A 21,688-nucleotide genomic window follows, 5' to 3' on the forward strand; every position below is an offset into this window, starting at 1 on the left:
CGCGCGCGCGGGTTGGTGAGAGTGAGCCGCCCGAGGTCACGTGAGCGGTTTAGGCCGCAAGCTCCGGGGGGGCAGCCATTTTCTTGAAGAGCGTTCAGCTAGCTACCCCTTGAAAGTAGGGCTTTGAATGAGAAATCTAGGATGTTTTCGGGTCTAGTTGGCCACGCTAGGGGTAAACTGGCAAGAAAGGCCTTTATCACACCTCGAGGTATCTTAATTCAAGTGTTGTCCTATTCCTAGATCCTCCAATATATTTGTTCCCTTACTTCTTAGGACTATTGATGAAGCACGTCCAGAAAATGGGTCCTTGGACTTTTAAAGAACTCCAAACGGCGAGACCTAGAACGGAAGTCGTAAGGGATTAAGGTTTAGGGGATTAAGTCCTCGAGGACGGCGTCCTAGCCCTTTAAGGGTGTCAGTCTAGGGGCGGAGTCTTGGGCGGATGTTGTAAGTCCGGGCTGAAGTCCGGCTGATGAAGGGCGGAAGTTGAGCTTGGGTCCAAACCCGCAATCATGGCGCTGGAAGGGGAAGATGTAAGAGATTACAATTTGACTGAGGAGCAGAAGGCGATCAAGGCCAAGTATCCTCCAGTCAGTCGGAAGTACGAGTGTGAGTAGGTGGCTCACTTCTCTCCTTGCGGGAGGGCTCTGGCTCCCTCTTCCACTTTGCGCCTTAGGGTGGTTCAGGCATTACCCCGTTTCGCCCTGTGTGAATGCTCTTCTGAACTAATCCCGGGAAAGCTGAAACGCTGAAGAATAAAAACGCCTGGTCTGAGAGTCGGGAAACCTGGGCTCCCACATATATAATATCTTGAACTCTCCTTGTATATGCCTAGTCACATTTATCTTATGGGAATTTTTGTTGTTTAGTTGCTAAGTCCTGTCAAATTCTGCTACCTCAAGGACTGCTGCTGTCCAGAGCTCCCTTCCCCCCTCCCCCCATCTCCTGGAATTTGTTCAAATTTATGTCCATTCAGTCGGTGATGCTATGGAACAATCTAATCCTTTGCCCCCACCCCCCGATTTCCTTTTGCCTTCAATTTTCCCATCATCAGTGAAAGTCGCTAAGTCGTGTCGGACTGTTTGTAACCCCATGGATTATACAGTCCATGAAGTTCTCCTGGCCAGAATACTGGAGTGGGTAGCCTTTCACTTCTCCAGGAAATCTTCAGAACCCAAGGATGGAACCCAGGTCTCCCTCAATGCAGCTTTACCAGCTGAACCAGCAGGAAGCATCAGGGTGGTTTCCAGTGAGTTGGCTGTTTGCACCAAGTGGCCAAAGTATTGGAACTTCAGCTTCAACTATAGTCCTTCCAATGAATATTCAGGGTTAATGTCGTTTAGAATTGACTGGTTTGATCTCCTTGCAGGCCAAGGGACTCCCAAGACCTTCTCCAGCACCACAATTCAAAAGCATCAATTCTCCTGCGCTCAGCCTTTATGGTCCAGCACTCACATCCGTCCGTGTGTGTCCATAGTCGCTCAGTCTTGTCGACCCTTTAAAACCCCATGGACTGTAGTACACCACGTTCCTCTGTCCATGGGGATTCTCCAGGCAAGAGTTCTGGAGTGGGTTGCCATGCCCTCCTCCAGGGGATCTTCCCATCCCAGATCGAACCCAGGTCTCCCACATTGCAGGCAGGTTCTGAGCCACCAGGGAAGCCCCACATCCATAAAAGACTGCTGGAGAAACTATAGCTTTGTCTACACAGACCTTTGAGGGAGTTTTACTGGTGTGTTCATTGTGAAGATAGCTGTGTTTTCAAGTGTTTCATGTAACCACCCCCATCCCCACCTATCTTCAACAATCCTGTAGTTAGAATGTGGCTAGGGTGGAGGACTCAGAAAGTTATAAGTAGAGGACTACTAATGTCTTACTTGTATCCTGTGTTAGTAAAAGGACCTGGTTTTGCCATTTGTAGCTTAGTGACTTTAGGCAAATCACATAACCTCTTTTTGCATTCTGTTCCTTCCTGTGAGGGCAAAATGAGATAATAATAAATGTAAAAATATAGTGCAGACTCTAAAGTTAGTCTATATAAATGTTAAATTGTTAGCCCTAAAGGTGGATGTGGTTTGGAGAGCACAGATTTGGCTCTTATTTCCCCTCTGAAGTTCTTTAATTTCACATTGTTCTCTGTATGCTGCTGTTTAGTTGCTAAGTCCTGTCTAACTCTTTGTGACCCCATGGACTATAGCCCACCAGGCTTCTTTGTCCATGGGTTTCCCAAGGAAAAATACTGGAGTGGGTTGATATTTCCTTCTCCAGGGGATCTTCCCAGCCCGGGTCTGGGAAAACCGGCTCCTGCTTGGCAGGCAGATTCTCTTATCACTGAGCCACCTGGGAAGGTCCTCTGTGTAGAGTACAACTATTTATCATAGCATACTAGGCTCTGTACTTTCTAGATCCTGTGTGTCTCCGTAGCTCATTTTTCTGTTCAGTCAATTCAGTTACTCACTCAGTTCCAACTCTGCGGCCTCATGGACTGCAGCACACCAGGTTTCCTTGTCCATCACCAACTCCCAGAACTTGCTCAAACTCGTCAATCGAGTTGGTAATGCCATCCAACCATCTCATCCTCTGTCCCCTTCTCCTCCTGCCTTCAATCTTTCCTAGCATCAGGGTCTTTTCAAATGACTCAATTCTTCACATCAGGTAGTCGAGTTTCAGCTTCAGCTCAGCCCTTCCAATGAACATTTAGGACTGATTTCCTTTAGGATGGACTGGTTGGATCTCCTTGCAGTCCAAGGGACTCTCAAGAGTCTTCTCCAACACCACAGTTCAAAAGCATCAATTCTTCAGCACTCAGCTTTCTTCACAGTCCAACTCTCACATCCATACATGACTACTAGAAAAACCATAGCCTTGACTAGACGGACCTTTGTTGGCAAAGTAACGTCTCTGCTTTTTAATATGCTGTCTAGGTTGGTCATAGCTTTTCTTCCAAGGAGCAAGTGTCTTTTAATTTCATGGCTGCAGTCACCATCTGCAGTAATTTTGGAGCCCAAGAAAATAAAGTCTGTCGTTTCCATTGTTTCCCCATCTAGTTGCCAGGAAGAGATGGGATAGGGTGCTGTGATCTTTGTTTTTTGAATGTTAAGTTTTAAGCCAACTTTTTCACTCTTTCACTTTCATCAAGAGGCTCTTTAGTTCCTCTTCTCTTTCTGCCATAGGGTGGTGTCTGTCTGAGGTTTTTGATATTTCTCCCAGCAATCTTGATTCCAGCTTGTGCTTCATCCAGACTGGCATTTCTCATGATGTACTCTGCATATAAGTTAAATAAGCAGGGTGACAGCGTATAGCCTTGAAGTACTCCTCCCCCAATTTTGAACCAGTCTGTTGTTCCATGTCTGATTCTAATCATTGTTTCTTGACCTGCATACAGATTTTTCAGGAGGCTGGTAAGGTGGTCTGGTATTCCCATCATTTTTCTCTTAGTTTTTTAAGAATTACCTATGATTCAGAATTCAGAAAGTATGACAGGTATGCGGTGAAAAGTCAGCTCTGATCCCAGGCCCCTTGGTCTTGCTTTCTAGATCAGCCAGTCATAACATTTTTATATGTGTACATGCAAAGATGTACTTTAATTTACTCAATTTCTAGTTGGTGGACATTTACATTTGTGCCATCTATGGGGTCGCACAGAGTCGGACACGACTGAAGCGACTTAGCAGCAGCAGCAGCAGCAGCTATTAGAAATAATGCAGCAGTGAATATAGCCGTACATCCATTGTTTGGCACATGTGCAAGTGTATCTGTAGAATAAATTTCCAAAAGTTACATTACTTTGGTAAAGGGTATCTGCATTTTATCAGTATTTTTAAAAATTGGAGTATAGTTGATGTACTGTGGATGCTTTGCTCAGTTGCTGAATCATGTCTGACTCTGTAACACCATGGGATGTAGCCCACTAGGCTCCTCTGTCCATGGGATTCTCCAGGCAAGAATACTGGAGTGGGTTACCATTTCCTCCTCCACGTGACCTTCCTGACCCAGGGATCAAACCCACATCTCTTGGGTCTCCTGCACTGGTAGATGGGTTCTTTACCAGTGTGCCAGGTGGAAAGCCCCTAGGTGATTCACAGTGTTGGTTACTTTCTGCTGCACAGTCAAGTGATTCAGTTATATATACAGTCTTTTTGATACCTGCATTTTAAACTTCAATAATTATTGCAAACTCACTGTCTGTTGAAGTTTCACCAATTTATACTCTCACTAGCATTGTATGAGTATGCCTCTTTCCTCACACCCTGTGATATCATTCACTATAGTTTACTTTTGTTTGTTTGAGAGTTTTGTATAAATGGAATCACATAGTACACATTCTTTTATATCTGGTGTCTTCACTGAGTATCACTGATAAATGTTAGACATTAAAGTGGTGAGTGGACTTTATTCAGTAATTATGGACAGCAGGGGAAAGAGCTGAGATCCCTTTGGATTTGTGCAGAGGAGATTGGACTTTTTAAAAGAAGAATGAGAGATGGGGGAGAGCAGGGGTTTCAGTAGAGACTAGAAATGAAAAATTACAAAAGCTTGGTCAGTGTAAATGTCATTGGAGTAGCAGTGTTTGCTAGCTGGCAGTTACCAAGTTAGAATTCTCTCCCACGGAGCCTGGGAGTTCTTCCTGATGATTACATTTCGGAGGAATGGGAAAGATACTTCTGAGTTGTAAGAGATAAATATTCACAGTCGTAAGCCCTTTTTAGTGAATGCTCTGAGAAAGGGAGGACAAGGACCTATTGTCCGGGGTTGTCTCGGGACAAACGATAAATTCTCCTACAGTGTATAGCTTTCTCAGGCAGGCATTGTAACGGTGGGGCCACGATGATCCTAGGTACACAGGCTTAAGCTGCTAGAAGCCACACTAAAGCTGATCAGGTCTCTTAGTGCAGGGGTTTGGATGGAGATAAGTGTGTGAGAGTTCTGCAGTTTTCACTTGATGTTTTTGAGACTCTTGTTAATGCACATATCACTAGTTCATGCTGCTTTATTGCTGAGCAGTGTGGCATAGTAATCCTCAGTTTATTTATTCATTCTCTTCATGAACATTGGGTTTTTAATTTGGGGGAATAAAGTTGCTGTGAACATTCTGCTATGTCCTTTTGTGGCCACATGCTTTCATTTCTCTAGCATTAAAATGTGTTGCTTTCCTTTAACTTGTTTGTCATCTCTGCTGGTCATTGAGCCCATTAGTGTCTAAAATGTACTGAGGCCTCAGTAGTATTTTGAGTAAATCAGAGGTGAGCTTAAACCCTGAGTGTTACCAGAAGAAGATGTGTTATGATGTAAAGGGCACTAAACTGGGAGTCAGAAAATCTCAATTCTAGTCCCAACTCTAATCAGCAGTATGGTCCTGAACAAGTTATACAATCTCTCAGGATTTCAGGTTTCTTCTTTAATTGAAGGATTTCTGTTAAATGGTCTCTGAGGTTTCATTCTAGCTTGAATATTCTATGATCCTAAGTAGGAAGAATTGATGGAAGTCAGGGTTAAGAGTGAAGAATAGACTCTGAAATATTAAAATAACAGATTCAGTGAGACTATCAGGAAAAAGCTTGTAATACATATTGTGGAATTTACTTTTCAAAACTATTTTACTGACCAAGGATATCATGAGGATTCCTTCAAATGCAAGAAAGTAACAAATATAAAACTTGACTCTTGTTAAAAATAAAAGCCTGTTTTGTCTGGGATTTGGCTAGCTGTTCATGAAAAGGTGAGACTGGGAAATCTGGAATTTTATATCTTTGATGATGTAGTTTCTAGAATTTTGGTCATTTATGAACAGAGGAGCCTGGCAGGCTACAGTTTATGGGGTTGCAAAGAGTCAGACTAAAATCATGGCATCCGGTCCCATCATTTCATGGCAAATAGATGGGGAAACAATGGCTGACTTTATTTTTCTGGGCTCCAAAATCACTGCAGATGGTGATTGCAGCCATGAAATTAAAAGACACTTGCTCCTTGGAAGGAAAGTTATGATCAACCTAGACAGCATATTAAAAAGCAGAGACATTACTTTGCCAACAAAGGTCTGTCTAGTCAAGGCTATGGTTTTTCCAGTAGTCATATATGGATGTGAGAGTTGGACTGTGAAGAAAGCTGAGTGCTGAAGAATTGATGCTTTTGAACTGTGGTGTTAGAGAAGACTCTTGAGAGTCCCTTGGACTGCAAGGAGATCCAACCAGTCCATCCTAAAGGAGATCAGTCCTGGGTGTTCATTGGAAGGACTGATGCTGAAGCTGAAACTTGAATACTTTGGCCACCTGATGTGAAGAGTTGACTCATTTGAAAAGATCCTGATGCTGAGAAAGATTGAGGGCAGGAGGAGAAGGGGATGACAGAGGATGAGATGATTGGATGGTATCACCGACTCAATGGACACAGGTTCGAGTACACTCCAGGAGTTGGTGATAGACAGGGAGGCCTGGCATGCTGCGGTTCATGGGGTGGCAAAGAATTGGACACGACTGAGCGACTGAAATGAACTGAAAGAGTCAGACATGACTGAGCACTAACACACACACAAGTAGATATTAGGAAAGATATTGATTTGTTTTGTTGGGGAATGTAACTAATAACAGGAAATGGCATTTGTTTATTGAGAAACTATGAGGTATTAGTGAAGTAGGAAATGGCAACCCACTCCAGTATTCTTGCCTGGAAAATTCCATGGACATAGGAGCCTGGTGGGCTACAGTCCATGGAATTGCAGAGTCTAACATGACTGGGCACTTTTTAGATCACCTGGAAGACTGCAGGGCATGTGGGATCTTAGTTCCTCAACCAGAGATTGAACCTGTGTGTGGAGGCCTAATAACTACTGGACTGCCAGGGAATTCTCATCATTCATTTAAATATAAATCCTGGCTTTAAAAGAAATAACCCTTTATCATCAATATGCTAATGTTATATAACTATTCTATTATATTAGTTCATTTAATATTAATTGAATAATAACTAAAGGCTTAGAAATTTTTAAAAATAAACCTTAACAATGACAACTTTTGTGTAAATGATTGGTGGAAGGTGGATGGTCAACCTACATTTTCTTGTTCTTCAAGAATGATATTCTTAATAATAATCTAGAGTCATTTTCTTGTGATTTGCAAATCAAGTCTAGTTACTTATTATTGTTTTTTCCTCTCTCCCTCAGATTTGGATCATACAGCCGATGTCCAGTGAGTAGAGCTGGAGTTTATGCCTTTGAAATCGTGTGCCTAACACAGGAAGACTGATCTTTTAATCTTGCAGTCCCTAGTTTTAATTTTTCTCCTCTGTTTTGGTTTCTTTAGAACATGAAAATGGTGGTTCAAAAGCACCTGGTTTCAGTGTCATTAAATTGATTGAGGCCTTTGCTTTTGCATTTACAGTGTTGATTTTACTTTGCTGTCGAGTTTTCTGTCTTGCAGTGAATCATATTACACAAGGCACGAATGCATTTCTTTAGGTTACATGCTTGGGGAGACACTCTGGAGGAAGCTTTTGAACAATGTGCAATGGCTATGTTTGGTTACATGACAGATACTGGGACTGTGGAGCCCCTGCAAACAATAGAAGTAGAAACCCAAGGTAATCAATTTGTTCACAAGGAAGAAATTGTTATACAAGGATGCAGATGCTATATAATTTCAGTATACACTTAAGGAGGTACAAAAAGTTGATTGTGAGCTTGTTCTTTCAAGGAGCCTAAGAAATTTATTGCACTGTAAAATTCCAACAAGTTTTCAGAGATGAGAATTATTAAACACCGTTCTTTATGGTTCTTTCTGACCCTGGGTAGGCGATGACTTACAATCTCTTCTGTTTCACTTTCTGGATGAGTGGCTTTATAAATTCAGTGCTGATGAATTCTTCATACCCCGGGTAAGCAAGTTTTTCTTTTTTACTGAACAAATGCATTTTGAGTCCATATTTTAGAGTAAAACTAGTGGTTTAAAACAGAACATTCTATTTAAAATAGAATATATGATGTAAAATGAAACAATTCAGATATGTAAGATGATGTCATGCAGAAATTATGGTGACCATAGGCTCTTCTTGGTTAACCTGAGTTTGCCTATGTATGTGCGTCTTGTATTTAGATCTCATACACTGGTCACTCACTGTATCTTGAGTCAGAAGAATGCACATACTCTCTTCTCTGTCGGCATGTTTTATGTCTCTCAAGTTTGAGCTTTTTAAATGTTCGTCCATAAGTTCCTCTTGTCCCATTTGATATTTAGCAGGTCTGCTGTGTTATTATTGTTATTTAGTTGTTCAGTGGTGTCTGACTTTTTTCTCGAAAAAGTAACCTGCCAGCTCTTCTGTCCATGGGATTTCCCAGGCAAGAATACTGGAGTGTGTTGCCATTTCCTTTTTCAGGGGATCTTCCTGACCCAGGGATCAAACCTGTCTCCTGCATTGCAGGCTAATCTTTACCCCTGAGCCATTGGTGCTTTTAGGGAATTCCCTGGCAGTCCACTAGTTAGGACTCTGTACTCTCACTGCTGATGGCCCTGAGATTCTGCAAGCTGTGCGGTACAGCCAGAAGAAGAATAAAATAGTGCTTTTGGTTTCCTTAACGTGGAAAGGGAAAAGCCTAATGGAGGTTACTTTTTGCCATCAGCCTCTAGAAGGGAACACCTCTCCAGCCTTATTGTTTCTAACACACCTGGCCTTCCTTGCTCCATAATTCCTCCATTCACTCCCTTACCAGCTCCACTACATATATTCTTCTAACTGGGTCATTTGTCCTACAGAGTTCAAGAGCCTATAATATTATATAAAAATAGGCGGAGCGTTTTATCACCTCTAAATACATAAAGCTGAAAAAAACCCCAGAATGATTGAAATCCTAGGTCATCCTCCACTACGTATCTTACAGAAAAATTCTCGTGACTTATACTTTAAATTGTACATTTTCAATAATACCTCCCTTGAATGGGTAAGAAAAAGCCTTATTTTCTTAAAATACATAGTTTGTTATTAACATTTTAATTTTCTTTGCTTCAAAGAAGTTATATGCTATTATCTTGGAAAAGTGATAACCTTGACATGTTTTAATAGATGGTCTATTATGAACGTCTATTAAAATTAAAAACACTTTTTCTTCTTTAGGAAGTCAAAGTACTTAATATCGACCAAAGAAATTTCAAAATACGGTCAATTGGGTAAGTTTTGAAAACCTTTTAAGTCACAGGTCATGTAAAATGTTAAGTTGCAGTCTTCAGTGTACTCAGTGAGCAGGAAGACAAACAGAAACATTAAATCAGGAGACCAGTTGCATCCCTATAGGGCTTTGCAGGTTAAGCTTGGTGAGCCACCTAGGAGCAAGGGTTCACCTCAGCTTTGGAGGACCAGAAACTTGTCAGAACACAGGTGATTTGGATTGGTAAACAATTCCCAATTTGTGATTTTTAACACACAAAAATATATCACTGATGGATGGCGCAGATATGTGCGTACAACCTAGCTTGGTGATGAGAAATGCTGATGTAGCCTTTCTTATAGATCCTCACACCTAGACTCCATTCAAACCAGTTCCTTCCATTAACAAGTTATACTTTTCCTTCCTGAGTTTGCAAACTCTTGATTAGGGCACTTTGATTGGATTTCGTGTTTTCCAAGTTTCTTCAGTCATCTAATGATATCTTTTAGGTTACTTTTATATAAAACTTAGCTTTTCCATTTTATGTTGAATTTTTTACATCTCTTTTGTAAAGTGAGATCTTTTATTATCTCCTACTCCCCCCCTTTTTTTTAATGAGTAAGAAAACAGAGTTGTCCAAGGGTAATTAGCTGATAAATAGTTGAACAGAGTTTTAAAACTGTGCTCTTTCTGGTACTGCTACTGCTTTTACTACTGTGAACTTCAGCTACTTTAGTGTTGAAGGGAGAGAGGATACTCATCTCAAGTTCTAGGAGCGTGAGTAGCCTTCTAGGGCCTACCAGGTACATACCATGGCCATTTTTTGAGAAGTCATAAAATACAAACTTAAGTTCAGATCGTATTATGAAATCTTGTATTTTGCCTTTATGGTGCTCAGACCTGCTTTTTACAATGGAAGATATTATTTAATCAGTTCTATAGCCCTGAGTACAGTGAAAATTTTGAACATGCTCCTCTATTATGAACCAGTATTCATTAAACAATGTTATTGAGAATCTACCTATGTACACTGTACTATGACATCAACCTTGTTGAAAGGGATATCGTACAAGTTCAGTAGCTATATCTGCTGACCATCAAACTGAAATTTATAGCTCCTTTCTCCCTCATCCCTTTGTGCTTTCTAGTATCTTATGTGTGTGTGCTCAGTTGTGCCCGATTCTTTGTGATCCCATGGTCCGCAGCCTGCCAGGCTCCTCTATCCATGGAATTTTCCATGTAAAATTACTGGGATGGGTTGCCACTTTGTCCTCCAGGGATCTTCCTGACCCAGGGATCGAATCCACATCTCCTGCATCACCTGCATCGGCAGCCGGTTTCTTTAACACTGAGCCACCCGGGAAGTCTGTATCTTAACCACATTTATAAGGCTTATCTTAAAACGTATAAAGAGAGAATAAATGTTGAATCCTGGAAATCTTAATCACGTTTTACTCCTTCTTCTCAAGGTGGGGAGAAGAATTCTCATTGTCTAAGCACCCTCAGGTATGTTTTAAAATCCAGCCATTTAAAAATATTTTATTTGACCTTTACCATAAAAAAGTCAGTGTATGTTACAGTTAACTTACTAGTTCTCATAAGTCAGTATAAACTCCTAAATTTTTCCCAGACTAATATGACCTGTCTGGACATGTTATGTTAAAACCCTGCAGTTTCTGATTTGGAAGATTAGGAGTCTGCCTCGGGCTATAGGGTCAGGTTTGTTACAGAGTGTTTTGGGGCTGAAGAGTCCCTTTCCCTTTTTGAGCTTTCATGTCTTTCCCTGTAATGAAGATGTTGGATTGGATGTTCTCTAAACATCCAATGTTTTGGATACTAGAAAGCCTGAGAAAAAGGAGTTCTCTTTTGTGCTTCTCCAGATTCAGTATTTGCCAGTGTATTTGGCTTCACTGTGTACTAGTCAAATCTCTTTGAATCGGGGTAGGCTGTTTTTTTCCTGTTTTCTGCTTTGTGGACTGATAACAATAGAAGAGCAACTACTTTACTCATATATAGCACTAAACAGCCATGGACAACACCTAAATGAATGAATGTGAATGTGTTCCAGTAAAGTGTTTTTTTTCACTCCCCTCCCCTGACTACCATTTAGAAATGTAAAAGCTGTTCTTACAATTGGGGCTTACATTTATGTGTGGAGCTATACAAAAATAGGTGGGAGGCCAATTTGACCTTTAATTTGTAGTTTGCTGACCCCTGTGTTTAGTCCAAGAAAACTTAAATTTGTTGGGGTTGACTGAGAAATCATTTAGTAGCTTCCAGCAGCTGCAGTAGCATTTCTTCAATGTAATAAAATGAAGCTTCGTGAGAGAGCCTCGGGGCAGAGAAACTTAAGAAGAATAGAAACCAGTAGAGGTGGAGCATGTGGATTGAAAACAAGTTATTTTTATAATATAAATTACAGTAGCATTTTCTTTTGAACATATTATGTTTAAGATGCCTGCTGCTGCTGCTGCTGCAAGTCGCTTCAGTCGTGTCCGACTCTGTGTGACCCCATATACGGCAGCCCACCAGGCTCCCCCGTCCCTGGGATTCTCCAGGCAAGAACACTGGAGTGGGTTGCCATTTCCTTCTCCAATGCATGAGAGTGAAAAGTGAAAGTGAAGTCGCTCAGTCGTGTCCGACTCCCAGCGACCCCATGGACTGCAGCCTACCAGGCTCCTCCATCCATGGGATTTTCCAGGCAAGAGTACTGGAGTGGGGTGCCATTGCCTTCTCCAAGATGCCTATTAGATATCTAAATAGAGATATTGGATAACAGTAGGCATTTGTCTGTAGGATGGCTGCTATTCAGAGAAGGGAATAGGCTGAGTTCCCAGGGCCCAGGCTAGACAGTACAGAAGAGGAAGCCCTAAGAAGGAGCCCTGACCCAAACAATAAAAAAGCTTTGTGTTCTTAGAGTCAACCCATTTGGTAAACGTAAAGGCTGGTGCCCAGAGGGGTGAGACAGCCTCTGGTCCAGGTGCAAACAAGCCAGGACTATCGTGTGCTCCATCTCCTGAGTCTAGGCCAGTGCTTTCTCCTGTGCACATTTGTCTCTCATTTGTACTGGTTCAGTGGGCAATACTAGACTCGTTTGATAACTGATTGTTTCATATGAGTTTTTCAGAATAACATTAAAAGTTTGACTTTCTGCCAATTGTTACTAGAGTTAATGGTTCTGATTTCAGTGTCTTTTTTTTTCTTTAACCCCAACTTTAGGGAACTGAAGTCAAAGCAATAACGTACTCAGCAATGCAAGTCTATAATGAAGAGAAGCCAGAAGTTTTTGTGATCATTGACATTTAAGATACCAAAAAAAAAAAGAGAGATTCCTATGAAGAACTGTTTTTTTCTCTTCCTTTTGACAAGATACCATGATATAAACTCTACATGGAGAATTTATATATGGAGTTTTGCAGAACAGAAATTTTTGACTTAAAGTGTGACTTTCAGAAATGGAAAATCAAGGTACAGCCTTGGTCTTTGTTACCCAAACAGTCAACTTTTAAATAAGTCTCTAAGTGGCAAGCATGGCTCCTCCTTCGTTGATTCCCCTTTGTAGCAGCAGGTGCTTTACACCTTTCCAACGGAATGCAAGTCCTCCAGCCTGGTCCCAAGAACGATCATTGACATAAGAGCAGCCCGAGAGACTCTGAAGCCCCTGTACTCTTACTGACTGCACCTTGGAGAAAACGTAATTTGAGAAATCCTACAGCCAGTATTTTGCTTTTCTTCCAAAGTGGTTAACACATATATTTTCTATATGTACATTAAAAGAGGTTGTGTTTTGGATTGCTATGGGACAGAGCCCAATCCTGTACTCCAGTTGGTTTTCTTAGATGAAATAATTATATTTGAACAATTGGAAGGCTTTTCTAGAAACAGTCCTGATTTACTTTCACTTTTTTTTTTTTAGCACTGATATACTGACACTTTTTCCCGTAAGATAAAACCTGATTCATATACAAATGGGCCTTTCTTTCTAACATACAATTTTATATTAAAGCCAGTATATTTATACAGTTAGAGAAAAGAATTTTTTAAAGTTTCTTTGGTTTTTAAAAATTCCCTAAGCTCTTCATTTCTAAGAAGACAAGAGGCCAGGAAAACAACTTTAAAATGATCTGAACTTTTTGAAGTAGATAACTTTGAAAAAATCAAACTGCTTTCATTTGACTTGCAATATTATTCCATTCTCTGTTCATGGATTGAGGTATTCTTCCTTGCAAAGTTGCTATTTATTCACATGTTAGTGAGAAAAGATTACCACTGGGTGGTGTCAAATATCATTACAGTGTGCTGAACTTGATCTAAAAGAAGATGGTCTGTGAGCTTTCTAAGTGTTCTGTCTGAGCACCACCTTGTTTTTCTCCGGGGATTTAGCACAAAGACAAGGTCGAGAGCCTATGGTGTGGATAGTTAGCTTTTCAAGGATCACTGAGGTAGCACTCCTTCACCTTTCTTAGTCTCAGGCACATTTTGTATGTTTATTGATTGATTGGCGTCACCAAGCGGCTTTCAGGATCTTAGTTCATTCTAGCTCAAGTCACTTTTCCACACTGCCTCCCTAACTACTCAAGGTTCAGGGGTCTTTGAACTTAAGCCTCTCTACTTAGCTTTAAAGATTTAGGCTTCCCAGTTGGCTCAGTGGTTAAAAAAAAAAAAGTTGCCTGCCACTGCAGGTGAAGCAGGAAATTTGGGTTTGATCCCTGGAGAAGGAAATGGCAACCCACTCCAATATTCTTGCCTGGGAAATCCCAGAGGAGTCTGGCGGGCTACAGTCAATGAGGTCACAAAAGAGTCGGACACGACTTAGCGACTAAACAACAGCAACGAAAGATTTGCAGGCTTATTCAGTTTCACTTGTTTGATGTTCACTAGTCTAGATGACACATAATACACGTTACGACTCAGTGGTCAGTGGACTGAGTCTCTTAGAGCGCCGTCACTTTTAGCAGAGACCGAAGATGAGCTGCTTGAGCACGTCCATAAGAACGCTAGAACTGCAGGTCACAAGCTTCGATTCCTAGCCTTTGCTCTCCTGCTTGACCGTGAGCCCATGTCCTCATCTATGTATGAAAGGTGTGCATTAGTGATTCCTCCGTTTCTTTCCAGTTTTAAATGTCTGTGATCTAGTAATATATTTTAAACAACTGAGCTGAGGAAGAGAAGATACCTGGAATGGCTGGAACAGTTGTTTGCCTGAAAGGTCCAAATCACGCCATCTAGGTCTGCTACTAGTCAGACAGCCATTGTCATGGTACAGTGGTGTGTAACGTGGCAGCAGCAACTTGAGGAAAGCAACGGTAGTGATGTCATGACTTTTTCTCACTGATGCCTTGGCTAAGTGGTTGCATGTGCCTACAACCACTCCTGTCAGTTCTCTTTCCACCTTGCTGTTACCATGTGGGCTCTGGCAAAGGATGTTCAAGAAGAAAAAGTGGGAAAATAGTTTATACCCTCCTGGAAGTTGGGGAAGTGCCCCTTGGAGACTAGAATTCTGCCCGTTTCTGCAGTCTGAGCTTCAGAAGGTTTGGGAAATTCCAGACAGACTGAGAATTGAGTTTCTTCATCTAAAAAATCAGGAAGTTGGAAAAGATACTCTCTGAAAGCTCCTTCCAGAATAAACTTATTCAGCACTTAGTGACTGTAGTAATTGATCAGTTATTAATATTTCCCATATAATACACTCTGTGTTTTGTTACCTGTGAAATGAACAAATACTTAATGTTGAATTCTGGACATGCAAGGAAGTCCTCTTAGGACTTTCTGTTGGCCCTCTTAGGGCCAACATATTTATTTTGTCATAAATACATATCCAGTTCTCCTCTGTACAAACATTTTTCCAGATGCTTTTAGTATGTTACCCATTTGTCCTTTCAACAATTCTATGTGTAGTACAGTTGCCCTACACTTGACAAATAAGGAGATTAGTGACACCTAAACCCCCTGGCTAGTAGAGGCAGACTGGGGACTTCAGACACTATGCACTGTCATTATACAATATCCTTTAATATATAACAAATCACATTCATGTTCTATGCTTGTGATCCAGGTGATAGCCCTGTGAGGTTAGTACAATAACTTTTACTTCTCACATTTTACATATAAGGAAACACTTCACACTTGGGCAGTGCTTGTAAGGTAGAACTCAAAAATAGATGATAGATCATGGCTATCTCATTTTCTTTGACACGTACTCTAAAAGTTCAAAAACCAATGTTATTTAGTAAAAATATTTTGACAGAAATCTAATATCAGAACAAGTCAGTAGAAAATAGTGGATTTATATTTTTTTTTCACACTGCCAAATAAATACACCGCTGTGTGTTCTATCTCTGGCTTGGGAAGATCCCCTGGAGAAGGGCATGGCAACCCATTCCAGTATTCTTGTCTGGAGAGTCCCATGGACAGAGGAGCCTGGTGGGGTTACAGTCCGTGGGGTCGCAGAGTTGGACACAAATGAAGTGACTTAGCACGCATGTGTGTTTTTTAAACTACCTCCAGATACAAGCTTTAACATTAGAGTCACGAGTTCACATCCTAACCCTGTCACTTGCTAGCTGTATGACTTTGGGAAATTTCTCGAACCTCTCCGAGGCTCAGTTTAACTCTGAAATGGAGATAGTAACCACTCATGGGCCAGGTGCCCTCAGCTTTGCTACCATAGTGAAGAATCCTGTTTTGTGGACTTCGCTGGTAGTCCAGTGGTTAAGAATCCACCTACCAGTGAAGGGGACACAGGTTCAGTCTCTGGTCTGGGAAGATTTCACATGCCGTGGGCCAGCTATGCCCATGAGCCACAGCTACTGAAGCCTGACCACTCTAGAGCCTGTGCTCCACAAGAGAAGCCACCGCAATGAGAAGCCCACGAACGGCAACTAGAGAGTAGCCCCCCTTACCACAACCAGAGAAAATTCTGCTCAGCAGCGAAGACCCAGTACAGCCAGAAATAAATATTTTTTAAAAAGAATCTTATTCTGTAAAAGAAGAGAAGGGGAGTCATTTTGGAATTATACTTGGAGCTCTGGAATTTAAACACTGCTGTGGTAACATTTTTATTTTGAGGATTTTGGGAGTGCAGTGGTTAACAGCACAAACTGGAGCCAAATCACAGGGGTGGAAGTGCTGTTTCCTCCGGTCACTGTCTAACTTGGGGCATGTTGGTGAACCTCTGTGTGCTTTAATTTCCAAACTGTAACTGGTGAAGGGTTGTTGAGAGAATTAAATGAATGTATACACATAAAGAAGAACTGACTTTTTTGAAGAGACCCTGATGCTGGGAAAGATTGAAGGCGGGAGGAGAAGGGGACGACAGAGGATGAGATGGTTGGATGGCATCACCGACTCAATGGACATGAGTTTGAGTCAACCCCGGGAGTTGGTGATGGACAGGGAGGCCTGGCGTGCTGTGGTTCATGGGGTCGCAAAGAGTCGGACACCACTGAGCAACTGAACTGAACTGAACTGATACATACAAAGCTCAAGACAGTGTCTGACACAGTAATGCTAAGTGAGGGCTAGTACTATTACTGGGACAAGCTTAAATGCTAACAGCCCCCTTACTTTTTCACCTTAATTTTTTTAGAAGTCCAGAACAGAAAAAAACAAACAAACAGTGCTTGGTTAGGGGGTGTGACCAGCCTAAGGACAACTCTGGCAGCCAGTGCCGTTCCAGAGTCTGTTAATTCAGAAGGGAAAACAAAGCCACTCCCTTCTGTCTTTCCTTCTGCCTTCTCTCTTCCGCTTTTTAGTTTTCTTTCTTCCATATCTGAGTTGAGCTGTTTTCAAAAGCTGTGCCTGTCCCTTTAAGCCAAGCTAGGTGCCTTCTACAGGACTCCCTTCCATTGATTGTCCCTTCCCGATTTCCTTGCAGGTTCCAGTATTAACCCTTCAAGGGCTGTGTCACAATGAGAAGAAAGATGAATCGATTACATGGTATCTTCCTTTTCTTTTTTATGGATGTTCCCAAGGGCCTGCCCAGTGTTCTCAGAACCAGTGCAGCCTATCCACCAAAGTTCATACCACACAACTCATCAGTTCCTACCTTTGAACTCTTGTCCAGATTCTTTTTCTCTTTGTTTTTATACACTTTTAAGATATTCACATACCATACAATTCATCCATTAAACCCAATTCAGTGGCTTTTAGTATAGTCACAGTTGTGCAGCCATCACCATGATCAACTTTAGCACATTTTCCCCTAAAAAGAAAGTTGCTACCTTTTAAGCAGTAACCCCCCAGATCAGCCCTCCCAGTCCTAGGCAATCACCAAGTAATCTACTTTCTGTTCTGCAAATCCGTCTAACCTGTTGCCCAGATTCTTACCTACCAATCTTGTCCTTTTTTTTTTTTTTTTAATATAATTGGAAATTCACCTCTTAGAAGCTATTTGGACTCATCCCACCTGTTTGATCACCACTCTCTGAGTCCTCTTATTTCCAGTGAAATACTGAAAGTGAAAGTGGCTCAGTCGTGTCCGACTCTTTGCGACCTCATGGGCTATGAGTTCATGGAATTCTCCAGGCCAGAATACTGGAGTGAGTAGCCTCTCTCTTCTCCAGGAGATCTTCCCAACCCAGTTGTCCCACATTGGTGGGAGATTCTTTACAAACTAATCCACAAGGGAAGCCTAAGAATACTGGAGTGGGTGGTCTATCCCTTCCCCAACAGATCTTCCCAACCCAGGAATCAAACCGGGGTCTCCTGCATTGCGGGTGGATTCTTCACCAACTGAGCTACCAGGGAAGCCCAGTGAAATCTTCAGACATTTTAAACTATGAATACAAACGTCATAAAGTTCCTTAAGTCAGTTAATATATGTAGTAGTCAACTCCCTTTTCATGTTGCAAGCATCTTAAGGAGCAAGAGAACTGGCTTCTGTTTTTTTGTACCTTCCGGCTTTTAATGGTCTGTTTTAGTGATGCAATGGCACCCCACTCCAGTACTCTTGCCTGGAAAATCCCATGGACGGAGGAGCCTGGTAGGCTGCAGTCCATGGGGTCGCAAAGAGTCGGACACGACTGAGCGACTTCACTTTCACTTTTCACTGTCATGCATTGGAGAAGAAAATGGCAACCCACTCCACTGTTCTTGCCTGGAGAATCCCAGGGACGGGGGAGCCTGGTGGGCTGCCGTCTATGGGGTTGCACAGAGTCGGACACAACTGAAGTGACTTAGCAGTTAGTGATGCTTTCAGTTCTTCCTGATTCCAAAGCCGTTGGTGATATGCTTCTTAGGGAGAGATCTTTAGTGTGTTTTTATATCCAAATTCCAAGTTCTTGTTTCTATCAGCAGTACCCTTATCCCCCCACAGCTTACATTGGCATTTACTTGAACTCCTCTTAGATTTCTATCCCCTGTGCTCAGCTATTTGCTAGTTTTCCTTAGTTATAGGTCATTTCTCTTGTCCTTCCCTTGTATTTCCTAATTGGATGTTCTTTCCACTATTTAAAGTGTAGTTTCAAAGTCATCTTTTTTTTTCTTTCAAATATAAGTAGTGTTGCATGTTGGCGTTAAAGACCATTTTTGTTATCTATGTTTGTTTTTGAGTAAAAACAAAATTTAAAAATGTGATACTCTTCCTGCCTAAATTCTTTGTCTGAATTCCACCTAGGAATCTGAGAGCTTGGAAGAGACAGCAGATGGCAGATACTGAGACATTGGTTGAATAAATGGATGTACCTCTGGCACTTGGCACTTTCTACCACACACCATCATTGACCATATATATATATATGTCTCTCTGGAATGTAAAGTTACTCCAGGACTTTCCCTTGCATGTGACAGGGGTTCCCAAAGTCATTATAAATGCCTCATTTTCCAATATGTGGATATTTATATCTATGGCTTCCCAGGTAGCTCAGTGGTAAAGAATCCACCTGCAAATGCAGGAGAAGCCGGTTTGTTCCCCGGGTCAGGAAGATCTCCTGGAGAAAGAAATGGCAACCCACTCCAGTATTCTTGCCTGGAAAATTCCATGGACAGAGGAGCCTGGTGGGCTATAGTCCATGGGGTGGCAAAGGGTCAGACACGACTGAGTGACCGAGTAAACACACACAGTTACCTAAAGGTAGGACTCAAGGCCTCTGCTTCCAGTTTCCTTCTTGAAACATCCTAACTTTCTAAACTTGGCCAAGACTTTTCAGCACTCTAGGCCTCAGTTTCTTCATCTACCATATTAACCTACCTCACCTGGCCGTCAGGCTAAAACATTTGTTGCTCAGTGTTTCTCTTTAAGAGTTATGATCCCACCTCTCCCAGCGGGGAGGCCAAGCACGCAGTCCCCTACCGGCGAGAGGAGGGTGGAGGGGTGGGGGTGGGGTGGGGTGGGGCGCGCGAGGGGCAGGGGAGCCCAAGGCACTGATGGGCTGTGATCCACAGACCCCATTAAGGGAACGGAAAGTGGGGGTAAAGCACACTAGCTCCCCCTGGCGGTATTGGGCCAAAACGACAGAAACGACGTTTTGTTAAGCTTAAACACGACTGAATGATCTCTGTTGATTTCCAAGGGAAACCATTCAATATCACAGTAATCCAAGTCAGTAATCCCCAGCCAGTAATGCTGAAGAAGCTCAGGTTGAACGGTACTATGAAGACCTACAGACCTTCTAGAACTACCACTCAAAAAGATGTCCTTTTCATTATAGGGGACTGGAATGTAAAAGTAGAAAGTCAAGAGATACCTGGATTAACAGGCAAATTAGCCTTGGAGTACAAAATGAAGCAGGGCAAAGACTAACAGAGTTTTGCCAAGAGAATGCACTGGTCATAGCAAATACCCTCTTTTAACAACACAAGAGATGACTCTACACATGGACATCACCAGAAGGTCAATACCAAAATCAGATTGATTATATTCTATATGGCTCTATATGGTCAGCAAAAACAAGACTGGGAGCTGACTGTGGCTCAGATCATGAACTCTTTATTGCCAAACTCAGACTTAAATGGAAGTAGGGAAAACCACCAGACCATTCAGGTATGACCTAAATCAAATCCCTTACGATTATACAGTAGAAATGACAAATAGATTCAAGGGATTAGATCTGATAGACAGAGTGCCTGAAGAACTATGGGAGGAGGTTCATGACATTGTACAGGAGGCAATGATCAAGACCATCCCCAAGAAAAAGAAACATAACAAGGCAAAATGGTTGTCTGAAGAGGCCTTACAGATAGCTGAGAAAAGAAGAGTGCAAAAGGCAAAGGAGAAAAAGAAAGATATACCCATCTGAATGCAGAGTTCCAAAGAATAGCAAGGAGACGTAAGAAAGCCTTCCCCAGTGATCAGTGCAAAGAAATAGAGGAAAACAATAGAATGGGAAAGACTAGAGATTGCTTCAAGAAAATTAGAGATACCAAGGAAACATTTCATGCAAGTTCAGTTCAGTTCAGTTACTCGGTAGTGTCCGATTCTTTGGGACCCCCACGGACTGCAGCACGCCAGGTCTCCCTGTCCATCACCAACTCCTGGAGCCCACCCAAACCTATGTCCATCGAGTCGGTGATGCCTCCAACCATCTCATCCTCTGTTGTACCCTTCTCCTCCTGCCCTCAATCTTTCTGAGCATCAGGGTCTTTTCAAATAAGTCAGCTCTTCCCATCAGGTGGCCAAAGTATTGGAGTTGCAGCTTCAACATCAGTCCTTCCAATGAATATGCAGGACTGATGTCCTTTAGGATAGACTGGTTGCATCTCCTTGCAGTCCAAGGGACTCTCAAGAGTCTTCTCCAACACCACAGTTCAAAAGCATCAATTCTTTGGTGCTCAGCTTTCTTTATGGTCCAACTCTCACATCCATACATGACTACTGGAAAAACCATAGCTTTGACAAGATGGACCTTTGTCAGCAAAGTAATGTCTCTCCTTTTTAATATGCTGTCTAGATTGATCATAGCTTTTCTTCCAAGAAACAAGCGTCTTTTAATTTCATGGCTGCAGTCACCATCTGCAGTGATTTTGGAGCCCCCCAAAATAAAGTCGGTCACTGTTTCCATTGTTTCCCCATCTATTTGCCATGAAGTGATGGGATGGATGCTATGATCCTAGTTTTCTGAATGTTGAGTTTTAAGCCAACTTTTTCATTTTCCTCTTTAACTTTCACCAAGAGGCTCTTTAGTTCCTCTTCGCTTTCTGCCATAAGGGTGGTATCATCTGCATATCTGAGGTTATTGATATTTCTCCCGGAAATCTTGATTCCAGCTTGTGCTTCATCCAGCCCAGCATTTCTCATGATGTACACTGCATATAACTTAAATAAGCAGGGTGACAATATATAGCCTTGACGTACTCCTTTTCCTATTTGGGACCAGTCCGTTGTTCCATGTCCAGTTCTAACTGTTGCTTCCTGACCTGCATACAGGTTTCTCAGGAGGCAGGTCAGGTGGTCTGCTATTCCCATCTCTTGAAGAATTTTCCACAGTTTGTTGTGATCCACACAGTCAAAGGCTTTGGTGTAGTCAATGAAGTACAAGTAGATGTTTTTCTGGAACACTCTCACTTTTCCCATAATCCAGTGGATGTTGGCAATTTGATCTCTGGTTCCTCTGTCTT

The 21,688-nt window shown here is 42.0% G+C and overlaps 1 protein-coding gene across 4 annotated transcripts; it reads left to right on the forward strand.

Annotated features, from left to right (window-relative positions):
• The first annotated feature begins 17 nt into the window (after positions 1-17).
• Positions 18-14,776, forward strand: ZBTB8OS (zinc finger and BTB domain containing 8 opposite strand). Of its 4 annotated transcripts, none has more exons than XM_059876474.1 (8): positions 18-208; positions 7,160-7,184; positions 7,454-7,575; positions 7,787-7,869; positions 9,103-9,155; positions 10,603-10,639; positions 11,588-11,691; positions 12,353-14,776. In XM_059876474.1, the coding sequence occupies exons 1-8, from the start codon at positions 142-144 to the stop codon at positions 12,372-12,374; spliced, it is 513 nt and encodes a 170-aa protein (XP_059732457.1). In that variant the 5' UTR covers positions 18-141; the 3' UTR covers positions 12,375-14,776. The 4 variants fall into 4 exon arrangements, with proteins under 4 accessions (XP_059732457.1, XP_005203057.1, NP_001069756.1 ...); NM_001076288.2 differs by having other exon boundaries at positions 78-609; positions 12,353-12,456; XM_005203000.5 differs by lacking the exon at positions 11,588-11,691 and having other exon boundaries at positions 27-208.
• The last annotated feature ends 6,912 nt before the right edge of the window (positions 14,777-21,688 follow it).

Source organism: Bos taurus, chromosome 2, assembly GCF_002263795.3.
Source record: "Bos taurus isolate L1 Dominette 01449 registration number 42190680 breed Hereford chromosome 2, ARS-UCD2.0, whole genome shotgun sequence".
NCBI classification, from domain to species: Eukaryota; Metazoa; Chordata; class Mammalia; order Artiodactyla; family Bovidae; genus Bos; species Bos taurus.

Coding starts and splice junctions, on each gene's coding strand:
- ZBTB8OS (NM_001076288.2), top strand. CDS start 513: ATGGCGCTGGAAGGGGAAGATGTAAGAGATTACAATTTGACTGAGGAG. Junction 610..7,159: donor AGTCAGTCGGAAGTACGAGT/GTGAGTAGGTGG, acceptor TCTCTCCCTCAG/ATTTGGATCATACAGCCGAT. Junction 7,185..7,453: donor GATCATACAGCCGATGTCCA/GTGAGTAGAGCT, acceptor GCATTTCTTTAG/GTTACATGCTTGGGGAGACA.